The sequence below is a fragment of the Doryrhamphus excisus genome, linkage group LG3 (assembly GCF_037039965.1).
Source record: "Doryrhamphus excisus strain RoL-2023G ecotype Guam linkage group LG3, RoL_Dexc_Guam_v1.1, whole genome shotgun sequence".
Taxonomy (NCBI): domain Eukaryota; kingdom Metazoa; phylum Chordata; class Actinopteri; order Syngnathiformes; family Syngnathidae; genus Doryrhamphus; species Doryrhamphus excisus.
In genome coordinates, this window is record NC_136359.1 from 13249137 (window position 1) to 13271706 (window position 22570).

General features: G+C 40.8%; 1 protein-coding gene across 2 annotated transcripts; it reads left to right on the forward strand.

The window, feature by feature from the left end:
* The first annotated feature begins 600 nt into the window (after positions 1–600).
* cemip2 (cell migration inducing hyaluronidase 2) lies at positions 601–21210 on the forward strand. Of its 2 annotated transcripts, none has more exons than XM_058071555.2 (24): positions 601–808; positions 3929–4293; positions 4402–4542; positions 4770–5337; positions 8079–8248; positions 8994–9185; positions 10134–10303; positions 11189–11401; positions 12363–12568; positions 13502–13571; positions 13993–14121; positions 14598–14686; positions 16289–16420; positions 16543–16578; positions 16989–17144; positions 18559–18736; positions 18901–19116; positions 19200–19411; positions 19643–19825; positions 19927–20146; positions 20373–20474; positions 20564–20709; positions 20802–20908; positions 20986–21210. In XM_058071555.2, the coding sequence occupies exons 2-24, from the start codon at positions 3960–3962 to the stop codon at positions 21186–21188; spliced, it is 4173 nt and encodes a 1390-aa protein (XP_057927538.2). In that variant the 5' UTR covers positions 601–808; positions 3929–3959; the 3' UTR covers positions 21189–21210. The 2 variants fall into 2 exon arrangements, with proteins under 2 accessions (XP_057927538.2, XP_057927539.2); XM_058071556.2 differs by having other exon boundaries at positions 3933–4293.
* The last annotated feature ends 1360 nt before the right edge of the window (positions 21211–22570 follow it).

The window sequence follows — 22570 nt, forward strand, 5'->3', positions numbered from 1 at the left end:
ACATTATTATTATTATTATTTATTATTACTTATCTTCTTTTGTGTCTGTTATTATATGGGAGCCAGGCAACGGCATTTCGTTGGCAATTTCACTACTGTGTTTTTGTGCAATGACAATAAAGGGAGTCTATCTATCTAGTATCTTGTCTGAAACAAATATACTAAAGCGTACCATACCATCTATTCACCAGCAAGGGGCAGTGTAGTATTGATTTAAGCCCCTCCCATCAACCGTGAAGCCATGATGAGAATTAGAGAAACTCGTATGAATTTCAACCAAAGGGGACAAAATGTTACAGAAAATATTAATACATTTGGCAATAGAACAATGTAACTCAAGTCCATTTTCCCTGAAATATGTTTTATATTTAATATCGTTTCAATTATTTCCACCATTACAAAAAGTCTCGTAGAATATTACGTTAATATCAAAGTAAACACATTGAGGCTAAAGCAGATATATTATATATAATATAGTTTGGTTCAGTATTACGGCATTAGTGCATTACGTATTGCAAAGAGTTTCCTAGTTGTGGCTATTACCGACTGCCCCTGAACGCATCGTGCTTCCTCTCTTTCAAGCTGCGCCTGCTCCTCTGCTTTCAGCGGCTGGGGGTTGACCGTAGCAGGGACGACTGCCCATCGACACTCAAAAAAAAGCCAACCATGTGAAGAAAGGTGTTTATAAAAGGGACAGCAAACGGCGAGGAGAAAGGATATTTAGTTTGCCTTGCCAAGCCCGGCTCTCAGCTCGGTTTTCGCGAATGGACAAGAGCGGGAGCGGAGCAGGACAGCCTCACCACTGACGGTAATTCACGAGCCGCAAGAACCTTCACATTGTGTCCGCTTGTGTCAACTGTTGATGCGCTGTTGATGACTTCTCGTGGGGCTAAGCATTATTTATCCTACTTTTTGCTGGACTTTATGAGAGAGATGATATTAAAAAAACTGTCTACAAGGTGGTACGTGTGATGTATGTGTCATCATCCATAACATAGCGAACTGTCAAAAGTGGAGAACCGCAACGCTAAGCTAGCAAACACCGGCTTCATCATTGTCCGCAAGCAGACACTGCGAACTCTTTCATATTTTCGTCTTGGTTCCTCTTTTTCGGCGAGGGACTTTAACTACTACAGTTGCAAAGAGAAATACCCGTAACTATACCGTAAACCACGTGTCTTGCAACTGCTATATCAAAATAGGACCTCTAAATCAGGGGTGAAAGTGGGGCACAGTGCCCCCAGAAAATACAGTACAGTTGGGGCCTCCCCATCTTCCCGAAACAACAGTTTTCTGAAGCATATTTTGTGGCGTTTTCTATTCACCCGTATACTCTTCTGTACGCAAAATAAAAATAGATTATTTTTGCTTATTGTCTTAAAGGTTTTCTGCCCCCTAATGCCTTCTGGTACCTCACACGTTGTTTTTTTAACCACATGGAATGTGGATTTCCAAAATTGCTAACTTTTTCTTAAACTGAAGAATGTGTGAGGGTCTGCTCTGCACATCTGTTTGATATTCAGTAGCAGGAAATCCACATCTATGAAGTGTTCATGCAGCCTGGTGCTGAGTGTCATTGGATAGTTTTAACATGTCAACAGCTCTTTAACATCCAGCTTGACCTATTTTCACTGTAAGGAATGTGAATGGGGGGAAAAAACACAACATCCTTTCCTTTAGATAGTGTTGTAAAAATACATGCCTTAGGGATGCTCCCATCACAGAGCTCCTGCTGAGTCCTTTTACTGCAGGACTTTGAGAAACAGCCAGTACAAGCTGCACAGATCCAACATGATGGCATTTCATTGTGGTTCACACTGAGACTTTCTTCTTCTTCTTCTGATGGTTCAAGTCTTTATAAATAATATATTTCGGTTGGTGTTTTTACACTTATTGTAGCAGGAGGGATTAATTCCCAACAGGGAATCTGTTGGGCATTTTGGCTGTTGCAAATAACATGATTTTGTGGAAAAGAGGCTATGTTGTTTCTGGAACCAAAACTGTTCCAGTTCCAGTCAAGCTGTTTATATCATTAAACATTTACTAACTACAAGCAATGTTTTATGTAACATTTTAACATTATTTTAACATTATTACACACAGTCATACAACTGTAAGTTTTAATTACAGTATGTCATTTAAACACTAGTTTCTGGCTTATTTATGCTTATGTCTACAATATTGGGTGATACCAGTGTAAAGCCATTTAAAGATTCCATTACAATACAATGATGAGACAATAGCCACAGCTATTGGCTGGATGTACGCTATCCAGAAAAAACAACAACAAGGAACTGCTAACGCGTGAGTCTGTTATGTTATTTACGTATATTTTCTCTCATTGTATCTATTAGATTGGGTGATACAAATGTAAAGGTGACTATAGGGGTGTTATTTCATGTCATGGGCTCTATCCATCCATTTTCTAGGTCGCTTATCCTTGCTATGTTCACAGAGGTATGCTGGAGTCTAGCTCAGCTGACTTTGGTTACACCATGAATGGGTCGCCAGCCAATCGCAGGGCAAATATAGACAACTATTCCCACTCACATTCATACCTATGAACAATTTAGAGTCACCAATTAACCTAGCATGTTTTTGGAATGTGGGAGGAAACCGGAGTACCCGGAGAAAACCCATGCACGCACGGGGAGAACATGCAAACTCCACACAGAGATGACCAAGCGAAGATTCAAATCCAAGTCTTCCCTGCCAACATGTCAACAACATGTCAATCACTTGTCCACTGTGCGGCCGTCTTGGACTCTAATGATGTTAAAAATGTATTTAACTATGCCATAACTATGAAAATATTAAATTTCATTAATATTTAATCCTACTTTATGGAAGTTTATTTATCGATTTATTAACCAATTAACTGCGATAAACGATGGACGACTGTATTTGAAAAACACTGAATAAGTCCAAAATATTATTCTTATTATTATTATTCTGTAGGCGTTCACCGGTGTTTGACCCCTGTAATATAAAAAAAGGGTTAAGTGTCTCTGAAAGTTGGATATCGAACTGAAATAATGACTGTGTTTCTGTTGTTTTTACAGTTTCAAAGTCATAAAGTTTCACAGCAATCATTGATTTATGAAGACTTTAAGCGTGAAAAGTGATTTGACTAAAGCGGTGTACGGAGAGAAGTGCTGCTTCAGCCTTTTTTCTGCTGCGCCATTTCCTCTACTTCTGTTTGAATGTGCACCTGTGTGACCTTGTGACTATATGACCATTATATATGTGTCTGTTTAAATATTTGTGTGTGTGTGTGCACGCACATTGCCCATTTTGTGCTACTTGGCTCTTTTGTGTGATATAAGCAGAGTGGGGAGTGGAACACCACTTCTCTACTGTAATTGATGCCATCTGGTTTAGTTATGTCAACAGAGTTTCAGCAATGTTCTGATACAGTATTCACAGCCACCTTTTAGACTTTGGACAAATGCAATATTGTCACTCACCAGCCAGTGAATAAGGTGCATAAATAGTTTGTCACACCATTGAGGATTATTAATTATAAGTTCAATAGGGAGACAGACATTTTTGTTATTTGCCTCCTGTGGTTGTTACTGACATTTATGAGGTTTTTTGATGTCTTTTTCTTCCCTTTGACCTTTTCAGTCTGACTTCTTTGTCACTCACTCCTTTGCCTCTGCATACTTTAACATTGTTCACTGTCTCGTCTTGTTTAAATACCTCAATTAATTCAGCATTGTTGCGAACAAACACGTAAATCTGATTCAAATGAAAAATCACTTTGCATGCAACACTTACTAAAACATTCCATTCTTTTTTTGGTCACAGCAACAACGCTTCTCAACCCCCTCAGTGACTCAGCTCATGCAGTTTTTTCAAAAGGTTATTGTTTTTTCCGACGCTTACTCTCCATCTTCATCTCCATCTTGTTTTTGTTTCCTTCCAGACAGTAAGAGGTGTCAGCAGACGTAAATACCATGCCGACAAGTGATGGTCAGAGCCGCTTCCCGGTCTTTGTGGCTCCCCCCCAAGGCCACCACCCACGATCTCCTGGTTATGTTCCCGGGCGAGTGGCTCCAATCCGCTCGCCACCGCCGGCCAAAGCTCCGCCGCCACCACCGATCAAACCTCATGGCCTGGTGCAACAGCAACAAGCCACCTTTAACCTGTCAGAGGAGAACCATCGCAGAGAACATGCTCAGAGTCTCCAGCAAAGAAAAAACACACTCATCTGCTTGGGGGTGTCCATGGGTGCCTTCCTGCTTAGCCTCATACTTGTCCTTAGTCTCACAAGTGGGGACATTTTAGATGGTGAGTGTTGCCTATTGAGTGCATTTCTAGCCTTATCTCCCCAATTAGTTGCTCTGGTGTTTTCTTTCTGATGCAGAATACACTCTTGATTTGTTAACAATTTTGCAGAGAATTGCCCTGACCACAGCCCTTCCCTGAGTGATTGGAACCCTGGCCACCAACCACAAAAGGCCATTGTTGTCAGGAGGGGAGATTTATTTCGATTAGAGTCTTCAGCTACTTTCCATTCACTCACCATTCAATCAGGAGGTAAGCCGGCAAAGGAGGACCCTGAAACAAAGTCAGTCGTTTGTGTGATTGTGGAAAACTTTGAACATGTCATTCCAACCCACAGGCAGCGAAAGTTGATGTAAAGGCAGTCTTATGTAAATCAGCCACACTGAAAATCATCAGTCACCTATGTTGAGTCTTGTGTAAATGTTGTGTCCATTATGAGATGAGAGCACTCACTCTTTTTACCGTCTCTTCTCCCACAGGCCGTGTGGTCTTTGCAGACAACGCTGACGGCTCTAAGAACATAACCTTGAGAACACGACATATCCTGATTGAAAATGGCGGAGCCCTTTACATTGGCGCACCTAAATGTCACTACCGTTCCAACGCTGTCATCGCCCTGATGGGGCGCTCTGACAGCAAGGAGATTCCTGAAGTACCCGGTCTGGGCCGGAAGTTCATCGGTGTCATGAGTGGTGGAACTTTGGAGCTCCATGGCACAGAGAGAGTCTCTTGGTCTTTGTTGACCCAAAGTGTGCCAGCCTCTGGCCTCAACACCGGGGGCTACGCCTTCAAGCGCAACTTCAGCAGAGGTATTAATCTGCGCGTGGTGGATCAGGACACATCTGAAATCCTACTCAAGGAACGTTACGACACTCACGAATTACGGAATGACAGTCGACGACTCACCCTTCTGCTCCGCTCCTTGCCGGTGGGTCGCATTGTCACGCTTGCTGTTGGCGACTCAGCCGTCAAAAGTCTTTTGGATGAAACTAAGAAGGCAATTGAAGAGACGCTTGGCAGCAGCTATGTCTATGGTCTCAAGTACAGGTGAGGAGGCTTGTTGCAAACGCAGTTGAGCAGGTCAATAATAATTTGGTTTATAATGTTTAATATTATATAATTTTTCCATTGGCAAAACCAGTAATACCAGATGATTACGTACTATTGCGGCCTTTTACTTTTTTGCCACTGAGAGGATCGTCATGGGTCCTCCATCTTGATCATGCACTTGTACAGAGATCCTGAACAAAATAGCTTTGTTGTGGTGGGTTTACTATAATAAACGGCTTCAATAGTGGGCAGAACAAACCAGGATGGCAGATACTTTGCATGTGGCAAGTGTGATGGCAGATTGCGTACAGTGTAAGTATGCCTGAATTGAAAATGCATAAAAAACAGTCAACAAAAATTACAGTTTCCCAGCCTTTCTTCTCCCATTCTTACTGGCACAAACAAGTGTGCTGCATTGATGGCTTCCATGTATGTAAGCGCAGACACCCACCTGGTACCACGCCTATCTAGATCCGTGCAGATCTCCTTGCCAAACTTATAACCTGTGTCCTACAGGTATTATTTCTTCTACATGGTTAGTTGGTACTGAGCTGACCCTATATGGTTGATAAAAAAACAAAAAACAAAAAAAAACTGCTTGTTGCTCATTGGTGGAACATAGTCAGATACATGAGGAGACTTTGCTGTACCACTGCAGTGGTATCCATAATCTCCACTTTGTTGCAGTGGTCCGTTTTTCTTGCTGCTCTCAGTCTCCTTCATTGTTGCTGTCTTTTTAGCATGTTTTATGTTTGTTTCCTTGTGGTCCCCAAGGGATGAGAAAGAAGCGTGGTGTGTTTTTGTTTGTTTTTGACCAACAACACTTTGTTCTAGTTCTTTATCGTGGAGAAAAATCATCTCTTTTGACCTTTCCCTATGGGATTAAACCTCAAATCATTCCATGGTATTTCTCTTCCTGTTTAAGTTTATGCTCTAGAGCGCTGTGCCAGGAAAGGAAGCATGCTCCGGATAACAAGGTTATGGTCAAAGAGGTTCCAGGATTTGTGTAAAATGTGACTATTCAGGAAATTTAGTTTCCATCACTTGCGTTCTTTTGAAGGAAAAGATGCATTGTTGATACAAATACATTGAATTTAGCTTGAATATTTGAATGGCTTTTGCATGACAGTCTGTGTAAAACCACACTGTTTTTTTTTTAATGCAAAATCTAGTGTTTCACTCCAGAGTTATTTGTAGCTGAGCTTGGCTATGCCTCTCACTTAACTGACAAGTCAAACGCTAAGCCAGATTCTCCAGTGTCACATTTCACCCCAGGGTGCAGAGGCAGCACAGAGGTCTTCATAGAAATTTGCTTGAATCCACAAAACAGTGCTTCAAATGGATCAGATGATAGAGCCTTCACTCTGGTCACACTTTTCTAATTTATCACCAGTCATTAGAGGATTAAGAATTTAATCTTGGCTCTCTGTGGATTTGCCTGATAGGAGACCCACACCTTATTTATTAGACAGCATGCAGTTATTTGACTCACAGGAGAACTCCTTGACTTGAAGTCATTGCACATTTTTTGCGCAAATAGTGTGTGACTGTTTACTATTTGACACATGCTTAGTTAATGCAATTCACTATCCAGGTCACAGCAGCATTGTCCAAATGCATGTAGGTTCATCTCATTGTGTCATCCATCCATCCTATCGCTACATAAATACACCCACTGTCTTCCAAAACTGCAATTTAGGTAGTTTAAGAAACAAAAACATAAATCATACCAAACAGAACCTAAATCCCTGTTGGAAATAATCGGGACCATCCATCAACAGACCCTTTTGTATTTAATGTTCTTGTCCCTCAGGAGAGCACTTAACCACTCTCACACACCCTTTTACACACACACCCACACATAAACACACAGCAAATAATAATGAGGTTGTTTAAAGGCTGTTGGCTGAGACAAAAGGGAAAAAAGAAAAAAATATATATATATTTTTTTGCTCCCCTGTGTCTCCTGCTTTTTGTTTTTATCAGCACTTGCACAGGTTGCATAGCAGTGGCTTCAGGGCCAAACGTTTGGATTTTTAGTCGCCTACAACAGGAAAATCCACAAACAACTAGACATGACAGAAAAGTGCAAGTCCCCAGATGGTTCCGGTTTGTGTGCTCTATTGTAGTACAGGAACATCAGGGGTCTTTGTAGTACAAAAAACTGTAAAGTCCTAATTGAACATTGCAACGGCAAAGCTATTAGCTTAATGCTTGTTTGGATTCTGTACAGAAATATGTCCATCCTAATTTTGGAAATGCACGACACAATTACACCCTTGAAGCTTTTTGGGTGGTCTTCATCAGGCGCAGTTGGTTCATATTTCTGATACATTACAGATGACGGTACAAATATTATGTCTGTAAGGTGCCAATGCTTGTTTGCATTCTGGATAAACATAAAAATAATTAGGACATTTAGAAATTTGGTAAGGCGTGATTTCACCCTTAAACCCACCACCAATGCCTTTTCCCCCAACTACACCCACTGGTTAGGCTCCAACCACTTAGATGATTTCATCTTTTCATATTTAATTTTTTTTTTTAAATCCAAACATTCTTGCCGTCTTAAGACACTTATAATAGGCGGTTACATCATCAACCCACTCCACTTCCTCGCGAACAGCCGCTTAAAATTCTTTCTTTTTGATAATCTTTATTATCCAATGATACAGTGGAATGTTTATTGCTCTTAGCAGAAATCTAATAAAATCTCCTCATCTCACTGGTCCTTCCAGGCAGGCATGGGCTTTAGTGTCTGTGGTCGGCGGTGGTAACGCATCATGCTCCGAAGACGTTAGGGAACATGAGAACCACGACACGGGTGGACGAGCTCTGGCAAGACGGGACTACACCACCGTGAATGGCGTACGCTTTTCAGTCACCGCCTACAGCGAATGGAAGAACGGTGAGGAAAACTAAATTGTGCAATTAGCATGAATTGTGGAATGCCAATATTTGGCAAATTTTACTTTGCATAAATAGTGTACTTGTTAGATGAGCATAAAACATTACCTCATTAATAGGTATGATGCTGTGCACAAAAATAATGATGTGTTAGTTTTAATAGTTGTCTGATAGTGTCAATTAAAAATGTGTGTTATTGATGAAAATTTCAACCGGGTCAGTGGTGTCCCAACCTTTTCCACCAAAGGCATGTTTTTTTTTCCTGTTTTCAATCTTGACATAATCCTACTTCATAAGGTTTTGATGCTGCCAGGTTTTGTTTCACTTTCAGCTTTTTGGTAAAAAAAACAGCAACATCATTGGCCTTTGGGCTGGACTTTTGCGCACCCCCAATCTAAGCAGCCCACTTGACTTACTTGTCAAGTGAACATTCAATAGAAGAGAATATTATACCTTTATTGTCATTGCACAAACTACAACAAGATTTAAAAAAGGTTAATGTCTTTGTGATCATCCTTGTGGCTTTTAAAACACTAAACCTAACCTTTGAGCTGTATATTTATGATGGCCCTCCATGGCCACACCTTGATAACATTTCAGAGTTGACTCAATTCTATACAAAGGTGTGCCATCGTGCTTAGTCCTGTTTGCATTGTTGTTTTCCATAAAGAAAGCCCAACTGTACAAATGTTACTCTCACTCCTTTATAAATAAAAATGTGAGCTCAATATTTTGCGCCCTCCTAGGTTTCCCCATCTCGGGCTTCCAAGTAGATGCTGTAGACCAGGTGGTGCTGAATCTCCAAGATGAGGTGCAGCAGACCTGGCAACCCGGGAATCAAATCGTTATTGCCAGTACCGATTATTCCATGCATCAAGCTGAAGAGTTTACCCTTCTACCCTGCCCTCACTGCAACAGCCGGCAGGTTAGAATACAAGGTGAGAGAGTGGGGAAATTTCCTTTTTGAACTTTTATTCTGATTTTTATCAGCATAATAATCATCCCTCGGTTATCGCTTTGGTTCCAAACCTGACCAATAATTGAATTCCCATTAAGTCAGACTCAGTATTAAACAAAAAGGAATTCATTTTTAGAGCATTGAAGAAATGTATGAATTAATGAAATACTTGATTAATCACAGCTGAAGCAAATCAGACTGCACTACTTGGTTGTAACCAGCATAGTAACTATTGATTTAGTTCAACTAGTTTGAACATGATGTCAGCTAAGTGAACTTGAGCTACATCCACACACACAGATAAAATGTATCCAGGAAATGTTGTCAAATGCTCATCCTAATTTGACTCAATATTTCTTACATAAGGCTGCTCCTTTGTCGTTTTTGTTCCACCCTAAAACTCTTACGTCCTGACCCAACAGTCTCTGGTCATCTCCCTATCACATCTTTTTCCTAATGTCATTACTCCATTGTCAGCAATGGTTGACTCCCTTCCTCGATAGGATGCGATTGTGTCTCTTTTGTATTGCCGTTAAAACGAAGCAGCTGCTTTGCATTATCAGTGCCATGTACAACCATGTCGACTCTTGGCAAGCTGATTTATGTTTGCCTATGCGTCTTACCACTTTCTCTGTATATTAGCTGTATATTATTTTAGCGGGTCAGGTTTGAGGTGTAGCTGTGGATAAGTGTATTTCTGTGGTTGTCAGTAAATATTTAAGTTACAGTAACTAACTGAAACACTGTAGTTTTGGTTAGCATCACCTAAGAATGTTAAACAGGAGTTGGCTTGTATTTATTTTTTCAAAATAATGACTTGCAACTGTTTTGCTAAGGTGTCACACTTCCTTCATTTCCTCCACATCCACAATTTGTGAATCATCTTAATGCAATAAGCATGAATGTTCTATTTGTGGCTGCTGCTCAGGGAAACCTCTTTATAACCACGTTGGCGAGATCGTTGATGGGGTGGACATGCGTGCTGAGGTGGCGCTGCTCTCCAGGAACATTCTCATCTACGGAGAAATGGAAAACTCCTGCTACGGGAACAACTTATGTCAGTTTTACAGCCATGACACCTATGGAGGCCATATCAAGGTGTGTGTAACTTAAAGAAATCCCCTGTTATAGGCTACATACTTTATGTCCCCATATGCTCTGCATATTTTAGCATGATATTGCATTCTCAGCAAAGGTCACAGTGTTCAGACTAATGTGCACATTTTCCATTCTGCATAGTGAAAGTCTGTGTATGCTCTATTTTTACCTGCTGCTCTAAATGAGAGCCGTTATTCATGTTCCCTGGTCAAATTTTTATATAAACAACTGCAGTCTTTCTACACCTATTTGTACACTCTCTCATGCTCATTCTTTCTCTCCACTTCATTTCATTTTAAGATTGTATTTTTTCTATCCTGTCTAGAAATTTAGAGAGTGGCGCATGGTGGTCGGGTGGTTAGCATGTTGGCCACACAGTCAGGAGATTGGGATACCAAGAAAAAAAAATGGTGTTGCAGTCTCTGTGGGGCTGGACTTAAATGATGTAAAAAATAAATAAATACCAGTAGGTGAATTCTGATGTTGAAGGAGAAAGAGGCACACGGAATGCATAATGCATTTGACTTGACCCTTGGTTCATGTACTGTACTTGTTTATGGAAAACGGAGCAAGTGAGCTGTCATGTACAAAGCTTATGGAGGTGAGTTGCAGTTCTCTTGGAGGATTTACAAATTCCCCCTTAACAGAAACCAGACCATGTGGCTTACACAACACACACACACATACACACAAGACCTCCTGGAGAGCGCTTTGTTGTTTGTTTACACTTGATTACATGAATGGGGGTTAAGCTTTTGTGTTTTGCTTCCATAACTTCAATTTTAGTGTAATGTTAATCATTGCCCTCCACAAAGCCAATGTTGTCTACTTTTCTTATCATACTCATAATCACAGAGTTGTTGCCTCCCTCTTCTACTATGTCAGATCTTTGGCAACTTCTCATCAGTGCATCTGTCCTACGTGGAGCTGAAGAACATGGGCCAGCAGAGTGAAAGGAGCCGATACCCGATACATTTCCACATGTGTGGTGATGTGGACCAGAAGGGAGGCTACCGGGAGCCCACCTATGTAGATGGACTCTCCATACACCACTGCTTCTCTCGATGTATTACCATTCATGCCACCAATGGCTTGCTGGTTAGTAAATCACACAAACTTTTTTTCTGCTAATCTTCCTGGGTTACAAAATATTGCATTTCTTTCCAAAAGTAGGTTGTAAAGCAGCATACAGAAGTTCACAAACAGAAATGACAATCACCATGATATAGCAATCTATAAATGTGTTGCAACCTCACTTCCAAAAAAGATACAGTGACCAACATCACTTAATGTGACTGTTTGACAATACAAGGCTGTTTGACAATAGAGCTGATGGTCTCTTGACGTCAAAGGAGCATCATTTTATTTTAATGTTGTCCTTGAGGCTGTGGGATTGGGAGCATTGTTCCTTTCAGCATTGAGGAAATGGAAAGTACAAAGGTATTTAGTACAGATAATGCCTGAGCAATGAGCATTTTTTCGATGTCCACCACATCCATGGAGGTTTCCTTTCTTCGTGCCGCCTCACCGCTAATCAGTAACACAGCTATACACAGTCACCCGTGACCGTTTCCGTTTCCTTCTTACTGTTTCCCATCACTACTTTTCAATAGAGGAAGCCAGACAAAATTACAAAATTAGTAATGCACCAAAACACCTCCTCATAAACCTTAAAGAAGTTTAATCATCAAGGAAAAGGAGTTCCTGAAAAGACAGGAACCTTAAGGCTACATTCTTCATCCGCTACATGGCTTCAGATGGATTTAACAATACAACAGGTGTCTTCTTTGGGAATATTTATAATGACGTAGCTTAACTTGTCATTAGAAGGATGCTGACAGTTGTACTCAAAAGTCAAAGTGGTCCACTTATACAACACCTTGCATTCACACAACAGGAATGGAACTAAACAGATGACTTAACATCACATTAATGGTGGTGGAGCAACATATGGTTCATTATATGTTGACGAATACTTCAACAAGACTGCAACATCCTTTCAAGTTAGATTCTTTCATTATGAATTGGAATGAGAAGTCAGTTCTGTTTGTCTGTCCAGGTAAAGAACAGCGTGGGCTACGACACACTTGGTCACTGCTTTTTCCTGGAAGATGGCATTGAACAGCGCAACACTTTCTACCACAACCTGGGCCTGCTGACTCGACCTGGTACTCTGCTGCCCACTGACCGTAATGAGACTCTCTGCCTCAGCATCAAGGACAAAGTCTACAAGGGCTATACTCCCTCACCCAGCACTGAGTGCAAGTAAGAGATTATCTACCCGGAATTGTTTTACATCCTCATCACCGAACGTGGGATCATGCCTATGAGATAACACAGCTGCAATAGTGTCAGTAGCGTCACATAGTCACATGACACCCACCAGTTAATTCAACAATAAAGGGCTAACACCACATGGCAAGAAATACAAGACAGTAATGCAGCACAGTCAATATTTTGCATTTGTTTCTCTTAGCATGTGGTTGTTAATACTATAAGCTTTGCTCTGAGAAAAACAACTATTTATTTTCATTCCTTTTGGCTGTAGTGAAGTGACCATGTTATGACAACCAATCATCTTCAGCGTGTTGCACTGAAGGGTAGCGAACCCCAACAAAATGATCTCCAAAAGTCATATGGCATGGCTCAATTATTTTGGTAGCCTTCATAGCTTTTGATAATGGAAAAATACTGCACTAAGTTGCAGGCATACAAATCAATTTAAATTAAACTGGAACTGGGAGTGTTTTTTGCTTGTATTTGTACTTGCAAGCTGAAAATGTCAAAATGCACATACATGTGAGTGAGTCTTTCAGTCAGGGTGTCACTGTGGGAAGAGATTGTCTGTACACATTTTGAAACAAGACAGATGGTTCAATTCCATGTGAGAGACTCAGGTTTTATCCGTGCAATAACATCCACTCCTCAGGACCGGATGTTTTCCTGTCACATTCAAAGAAGTGCCACTGTGAGAGTGCCACCATTATCTGGTTCCAGCAGTGTGTGTGTGTGCGTGTCTGTGTATGTATGTGTGTTTTGGCAGGGCTTTTCCTGTCCGAGGTTTGTGTTGGAGAGCTAGATTATTGGGGAATGTTTCAGAAAGATCACTGATTTCATAGTCTGTGCTTCTCACGTTTGCCAAAGTTCCGTCATTTAATATTTTGTGTGTGTGTGTCTTCTATGGTGATTATTTTACAGGGCGGTTTCTACATTTTGGATCGCTAACCCCAACAACAACCTTATCAGTAATGCTGCTGCTGGTTCTCAGGTAATATCGTCAGTCTTATGAGAAAAACAACAGAAAAACAAAGGTCCTGTAGAATGAAATGATTTCATGCATATAAAAAATGATCCATCAATAAAAGAGGACTTAAAGAGTTTTTTTTCTGGATTTAGTGTAATTACACAGTTGAGCAAGTTTAATACAGCATAACAAACAAGAAGATATGTATTGTTCAAGCGGGGGTCTACTTTGCAGGGGTATATAATGTTCTTAGTGGTGGGGGATATTTACTGTACATTGTCTATAGTTGATCAAGCAACTTGTTTTCAACTTTATTACGTTCTGCCCTTCACAAGTAGAGAAGGGCCGAATGATGAAACCCACTTCTGGTGGCTACCTATACTAGACACAATCATGATTTGTATTATCTTCTTTCAAACTTTTCTTCTCTTTTCTTTTGTTGTAGGATGCTGGGATATGGTTTGTGTTCCACAGCTCTTCTACAGGAGACTCTCACGGCTTGGTGCCAGAGACAAAAGCAGAGCTCACTCCCCTGGGAGTCTTCTACAACAACCGCGTTCACTCCAACTTCAAGGTAGGGATATCCATTAGTTTAGCTGTGTTTTATACAATACACTTGAGAGAAGTAATGCCTCTTACCTGCTTGGTTGTTGCAAGTCAAGACACGCACACACACGCACATACATAGACTGACTGCAGAACAACCCTCTGTTGTGTAATGACAGGAGTCGTCAGGTGAACTGTAAGATCTTTGTTCACTCTCACCACAGCACCCTCTGCTATGGAGAGAGGAAGGAGTCCAACTATACTTTGCTTAAACCGTGGGATTGACACACAGCATGTTTTCTTAGACCCGACACAGACAGTCACACACATTCAGATTCAATTGAAACCATACCAAACTTACAAAGTAAGCTAGTATAAAGTTATGTGTGTGTATATACAGGTGTATGTATGTATGTATGTATGTACTATGGGTGTCCATGTAGATCAGTGTTTGGATCCTTGTATGTTTGCATAAATAACTGCAATTGTATCTTGACTACACAGGCTGGACTGTTCATTGATAAAGGAGTAAAGACCTCCAATGCAAGTGCTGCAGACCCCCGTGAATACTTGTGTCTGGATAATAATGCCAGGTGTGTGTACATGATTTGAATTTATAAAAAATATACACTGGAACTTCTGAAGATTAACGCCTTAGAGGTCATACAACACAGCATTTGATCAAATGTTGCTGAAAATATGCCTTGCTCAATTGCTCAAATCCTAACCTTTTATGGTGGTCCACTACTTTTTATACTTTTTCCACATTTCCAATTGGATAATTGTATTCGACCTTAGTTCTTAGATCCTCTATACGTTTTTGATTAGTGAATTTGTACAACCCATTTTAAAATCTTTTGTTTTTGGCGGGCCGCATGGTAGACGAGTGGTTAGCATATAAGCATTTTCCGTTTGGGCATCTCTGAATGGCGTTTGCATGTTCTCCTCGTGGGTTTTCTCCGGGTACTCTGGTTTCCTCCAACATTCCACAAACATGCTAGGTTAACTGGCGACTCCAAATTGTCCATAGGTATGAATTTGAGTGTGAATAGTTGTTTGTCTATATGTGCCCTGTGATTGGCTGGCAACCAGTCCAGGGTGTACCCCGCCCCTCACTCAGTCAGCTGGGATAGGCTCCAGCATACTCATGACCCTAGGGAGGATAAGCTGCAAAGAAAATGGCTGGAAAAGTTAGTGGCCTGGTTTTGTTTAGTTTGATGCCTCTTAATTGAATATGCATGAAGTTACTCATAGCTCCCTGCACATACATTTTCTATAATATTGCCCAAGGTGTGGATATATGAATGGTTATATTACTACAGTATTACGTTTAGTGTGAGGACTGACAGGTTTGTGTTGACAGAAATAACAAGGTTTCATACATAAAGTGTCCTCTCTGCTTCTCTCTTACCCAACCTCGCGCCTCAGCCTCTCGGAAAAAGTCTTGCACATCCACTGGGACTGTTGGCCACATTGACTTTGTGTGCAGCGTTTGCATCGGGGTGGAATTGGAAATGCTAAACTCTGTGGTCAGTATTAATGTTAAATGAAGAAGAGAGCCTGGTTTGTGACACCAAGAAACAGATTTAAAAGTATGGCATACATTTCCTGTATCTGGCCAATCATTCATTTTTTTGACTATCAATCAAGATGATAAATAAACCTGAAAGTAAATTGAGTGAAAGACAAAATACCCATCTTTGACGACTGCTGCTTTGGCAAACTATTTCATAATCATATTTGGCAGTTTATTCAGACATTCATGAATCTTTTCCACACCAATGAAAACCTGTTCCCTCATGCCACCCACAAGACACAGTGGTGCAGCCAAGGAGCTCATAGGGTCATCATCCTCACACACGCTACAGTATATTTTGCAAACTCTATAAGTGTGTTCATGGTTATAGCTCAGTCATTGTGTCATTCTGTCACAGCTCCATCTGTGATTCAAGGCCTCATTTAATGTGATGCGTGTTTGTATTTGTCATGTTGTGGGACTATAAATTCACATAATGGACAAAACACCTCCCATTAGGACATTATAGGAACACCTTCTTGAAGATAAGACAATGATGATGCAAGATTAGGCAATGTGGGGATGAGGGATTGCTAATAAGCTGTTAAATGCCTAAAAAGGAATGTGTGATGTCAATGAGCGGAGGCACTCTTCACGTGTGTCCATCCTTTATTGACAGATTCCGACCTCACCAGAATGCAGATCCAAGTCAACCACGAGTGGCGGCGGTGATTGACACGCTCATCTCATTCAAGAACAATGACATGGGCGCGTGGATACGAGGTGGTGACATCATCATACAGAACTCTGGGTGAGACAATTCACAGGAATATTTATTTCTATTTCTTAAAGGGATTTTTTTTTCTCCTTCTTGATACATTTGTGGAATATTGAAAACGGATATATAGCAAAGTGTTTTGTCCTTTTGAACAGGTTTGCAGACAATGGAGTGGGATTGTCTTTTGCCAGGTGTGTATATATTGTTTAGTATAGTTTATAGTCTGTTGTGCACATTATGAGAAGAGCTTTTGTGTGTCTGTTTTTTTAATGGGGTTACACAATATGTTATTCATGATTTTCTTGCTTAGAGTTGAACCGACACACAGTTTTATTGTCATTATTATTGCACTCTTCGTTGTCTTGTTCTGCTTCTATAGGTCTTTCTGGCAGTCTTTATGGAAGGTGCCAGAAGGACAGTTGATTTCTTCTTTCTTAACAGAAATGAACATAGAGAAAAAACAAGTAGAGTCCAAATTGCCTATTCTTTTGGAGTAATGTTTTGGGCTTTCATAGCTAAATCACAAATATTAGATACGCCAGAAATTTGAGATAAATTTGTTGTCACTAAACTAAACACATAAAAAATTCTCTGTTTTCAGTGATGGCAGCTACCCAAAGGACGAAGGCTCCAGTCAGGAGGTGACACAGTCTCTCTTTGTGGGCGAAAGTCGAAACCGGGGGACCAATGGAGGACAGAATAAATACTGGGGCTTAGGAGGGACAGATGGCTTGATGAGGACCCTCCCTCGAAACAGGTGAGAGGGAACATACTGATTGGAAACTCAGTCAACAATGCAAGTAATATAAAAATAACTCTTGGAATGGAAGGTGTAAGTCAACAATTTAAAAACAGTGAAAGGACCCCTATTAGATATACGGTATGAGGCTGCCACAACTGTTTGTGTACTGTGTAGGCTTTTAAAGGAGGTTCTTGGCTGGTTTACTGCCAGAATAATGAGCGAGGTCTGTTAAAAGATTCAGTAACATGTGTCTGGTTTCCTAGAATGACATGACTCAGAGTTGAATTTTGATGACTTCATCATGAATGTTTTTTTTTTTCAGAATGTCTTAGGAAGTTAATGTCTCTGTGGCAATAAATAAACCACAGAGGGAAGAAAAGAGAATTTAAAATAGTCCAAATTATAATGCCAAGAATGATGAAACACAAGATATATCAGAAATGCAGCTAAATTACCATTACCATTGTCACTGATCTCTTACTACACTCACAATGGCTACTGTTACCGTAAATTCCAGTGTAGAAGTCGCTAATTTTTTCTTAAACTTTGAACCCTGCGGCTTATTAAGGGGTGCGTCTTATTTATGACTAAATTCTAATCATTTCAGGAGCCAATCACGAGCTATCAGTGCAATCACAACAAGCTTGTCAACCCATTGGAAGTCAATGGACATTGGTATAAATACCAGTATAACAACGTAACAGTTTGACATTTGACTCACTGTGTCACATATCATCATCGAATTTAACAATACGGGTATTTACCTCTTTTTGGTCAGGACTTTTTTTTATTAGATTTAGGTGTTGACCAACAATGAAAAATTTTTGTCTGTCTACCTTTTAGTACTCTTTTCATCTTCCATGTTTCTGATGTCTCCATCCATGCTAAACATACTGCCAATAGTAAACGTTAGGTAGAGAAAGCGGTTTGGCTAATACGAGTATTCAGTATTCAGTCATGACCCCTGTATCGCCTGTGCAAATGACACGCTTGATAACAACATACAAGCATGTCCCAAAATCACTTTAAAACAATAAAATAAATTTAAAGTTTTTCCATAAGGCATTGCATCTGAGCAACGCATTTATTGGGGCATTGCAATGAAGTCAGTTTCAATCTTTATGCTTTGGGCTCCGGGTCTTTTGGCTCCCTCTGGTGGACATTTTCTGTGCTTTTATGCTCTCCTCCTGTGAAATGTTTTTTTCTAACAAAATGCACATGTTTCTATATTTCTGAGGTATAATGTTTGTGTGTTAGTTGCTGTGTGATGAGTTGTAATGTTGCCATATGTTTTTTTGTGTAACATGTAATTGCATAAATATCAGGAAGTAATAAAAACAACTAGAAACAGTGCCTGAAATAAAATTCTAATGAACTTGAATTTAATTTTACCCCCCCCCCCACTCTTTTTTTCCCTTCTTCACCTTAGGACATTCCCAATCCGAGGCTTTCAAATCTACGATGGCCCAGTGCGGCTCACACAGAGCACTTTCCGTGCTTTCATCCCCACACCAGAACGTTACACTAGCGCTGTGGGTTTTAGCCTGAAGAACACCTGGCAGCTCACCCCACGAAACAACATGTCCCACCTTGACTTCCACTCAACTGTAAGAACTTTCTCATTCAGCATTACATTTGGTGTACTCAGTAGAAGTAATAAGCCATTAAACTCTATCTCACAACCATAACCATAAACCATCTCTACTTATTGAAGTGGTGCAATACTAGTTTAATAAAGCCTGTTGATGTGCTTTGCTTGTACCGTCCTCAGGTAGGTCTCCGTGCATTCTTTGGTCGGCAAGGGCAGTGGTTTGAAGACAATGACCTGGATGGGGACAAGAACTCAGTGTTTCATGATGTGGACGGCTCAGTGACAGGTTACAAGGACACCTTTGTTGGCAGGGTAGACAATTACATGATCCAACATCCTCTCTGTGTCAACATGACACAATGGAATGGAGTGATTTGTAGTGGGCGCTATTCTCAGGTACAGCAGACGAAACTCATTTTGTTTGCGTCCAGTGTAAAAGAAAAAATCTGATGTATACAGGCTTCCTCACTCTCCTACAGGTGTACATCCAGACTCAAGGTGCTTCCAGCCTCACTCTGTCCATCAATAGAGACGAGTACCCCACAGCTCCTCTGGTTCTGAGGGGCATTAACAGCCAGGGGGCGCCGTCGCAACAGTATCAGCCTGTCTTGATGATGAGCAAGAGCTACACTCTACACTGGAGTGGAACTGCACCAAAAGAGATTGTCCTCTCCCTCATCAACTTTGACAAGTGAGACCAGAAACCTTTGTGACATATAAAAACAAGCAAGTGCATCGTCACTTTTTGGAAATAGCAATGTGTATTTTGATTCCTGATTTTGGTGTACACTATGGGATGAACTAGATTAGATTATTTGTTTCCATTATTTTACATTTTGTGGCGATAATGGTGGGTGTACCTTACATCATTACAGTTATTACATAAAAGCTGACTGTTTCTTCAATACTATCATTCCCTCAGAGATGACTGGGTGCTGTTTGGGCTGTGCTACCCACCAGACACCACCTTTCAGATCATGGGCGACATCAACGACAGGCAGAGCAACACTTTCGATGACATCACAGACTACGGGCCCGTCTTTTCTCTCATCGAACTGGAGTCCAAACCGTTGGAGAGGAAGTACTTCTTTGACCAAAATGTTGGGTGAGATAACTAACCCAGCCACTCAAGTTTTCTTCCCTCAGACTACCGTGTAAATAAATACACACTTCGTCTTCTTTCTTTTTCTTATTCCATCACACCAGCTTGCTGTGGCTCTACCTTCGGGCCCGCCATGGTCGTGATGGCCACAGCTACTGCTCCTTTAAAGGGTGTGAGAGAGTAAAAATCACAGCTACAACATCCTCCCAGCAGACCTGCAACTGCACAAGCAAGGCCTATCCGAAATACACCAAAAGCCCCTCGGCTGTAGTGCTGATGCCTGCTCAAAACACACAACCCTGCAAGGACTGTGGAGCCAAACAGGTTTGTTTTGTTACATACTGCATTGAACCACATATAAAATGGCCATGAGATATATGTACTGTACATGCACACGAGCAGGGAGGTGCCAAGTGATAGGTCTAGAATGGATTTATAGTCTTATATTCTATGTCGTCTTAGGTGAATGCAGTACTATGATTTATGATCTGTGCTTTGAAAGAGTCTGCCCTTGTGAGTTTTTCTGAAGCATATATATTTTTTTGCTTAGCATGTGTTTACTAGTGAGCCGTGGATGCCCTACCTCCAAACACAAGTCAAGTCTCTCAGCTTGAAAGAGCAGCAAAAAGGAGACACCATGTCGTTTATTGCTGTGAGTGTACACAATATTATCCATAGCATGCACATCACACCTTTGACTATTAGCAGCTCACTCCATGTTGTCTGTTTGCCACCGGACAGGTGAATAAGGAGATGATGCCCTTTACTGAGCCTGGCTATTTTGTTGTTTCTGTCGATGCCTGCTCTGGCAAAGTCACCAAAAAGATCTCATTTGCTAAGATGGATGCCGAAATGAAGCAGTACCTAAAAACTGGCATACCAAAGAGGTGAGTGAGGGGCAAAACATGACTTCTTAGAAGATCCAGCAAGGACATACTGTAATGTTTAATGTCCACTTGCGTCTTCTCTTGGTGAGCAGGTCCATAGTGCTGATGGCAACACGAGGTCAGCCTGAAGGCTTGCCTGATGTAGCGCCATATCTCACCACCTTAGGGCTGGCCAAGGCTGCTGATCTGCACAATAAAGGTTGGTTACTCTCACCAAGTAAAAAGTGGCCAACCTACATGAGCACAATTTCTTGTCAACCTGGTTTCTCTCTGCAGAGAGCCTTGCATTGTGGGCTTTCCAGAGAAGCACCCCACCCCCTCCTTGGGTTTGGCTCTATGCGGGACAAGGGGACAACATCCTGGGCTTACTGGAGCGCTATTTGCCACTTGGCCTTGAAGCATACGGCTGCTCACCATCTGCAACTCAAACCGCACGCAAAGACCTGGAGCTGCTCAAAGAAGCCACGGGACTTCATTAAACTAATGTGAACTGTACAACACTACTTGCACACACACAACACACACAACTGGCTGATGAATGTGAACTGCTGAACTTTTTAATTTATTAACAATGGAGTGTTTGGGATTTAGATTATGTGTGTATGTGTAAGTATGCCTTGGGCCAATAAGTCAATGCACTTTTCTTTTTTTGAAACCAAAGTCACCGAATATACATTTTTAAATGAAACAAGGCTGGTTACAAAGAGTGGAGAAAGAACAAATCAAAGCACCTGTCAGCATTTACCTACCATTTATATTCCTTTACGGTGTAATAACTGAAAACACAAATCTAATCAGAGAGAAAGGGCACTATGTATTAGTTCCACTCAGACTGGAGGTAAATAATGACAAGAACTTAGCGCCTCAGAGAAAACATATTTTGACGGGGAGCAAAACTGGAAGGATGTTGATGCACTCAGGCCAAAGTCAAACGTGTTTAAATTACCTTAATACCATTGCGTCTAAGAATGCAACAGCAGTATTTAAAAGGCTAATAACAAAGCCAATAGGGTCAGGTGTTTATAAACAGCTCTATCAGATACAACAAATCGTAGTCATATAGTCTTATTTAGATGTTTTTAACGTTATTTTCCTACATATGAAATGATGCTTAAGCTTCATTGTAACAGAATGAAGCATTTTGATTTGCAAGTCTTTTAACTGGAGTACTCCTTAGATCATAGTGCAGCTGTATCAAAAGATAAGCACCTTTTTATGAATGGATTTCTTTGTCTGTTTCCTGGAGATGATGGTGTTCAACGTGCAGGCCACATGTGCAGCACATATACGTATACAAAGCCTTTCTGCCTTATAATACATACATGTACATGTTGGGCTGTACAGCATATGCAGTAATAAGTTAAAGATTATTTCACAGCTGCATGCCTTGGAGGATTCTTCCCTGTCTAGGTATCTTTAAAAGGCCTTTTGGATGTGAGCAGGGCTCCCCCACTGAGCAATGTGTGACTGTGTGTGAATATGACTGACTGACTGGCTTCATGTGTGGCCTTGTAACCACTCTACTGTTTAAAAAGGGCAAATCCATGAGAGACTAATTTCTTTTCTTGTAATTATAGTGTCCTTCTGTACATGTACTGGGCAGACTGGTTGTCAGTAGTGTGTTTATTTGATTTTTTTTTTAATAATCAACATGGATACCTGAAATAAACATGTATGCTTTGTGATAAAATAGCTTTGTCCTTATGTTAAGTCGATATTCTTTATTATTTTGAGCTATATACTTTAAATATGCAAATAATGTGCTGAACAACATGAAAAAATGTTCTAGTTTGCAGGTTACAGTATGCCTTGCAGTGTGTATCTTTTTACTTCAACAGTTTCGCCGCTTGGGGGCAGCCAA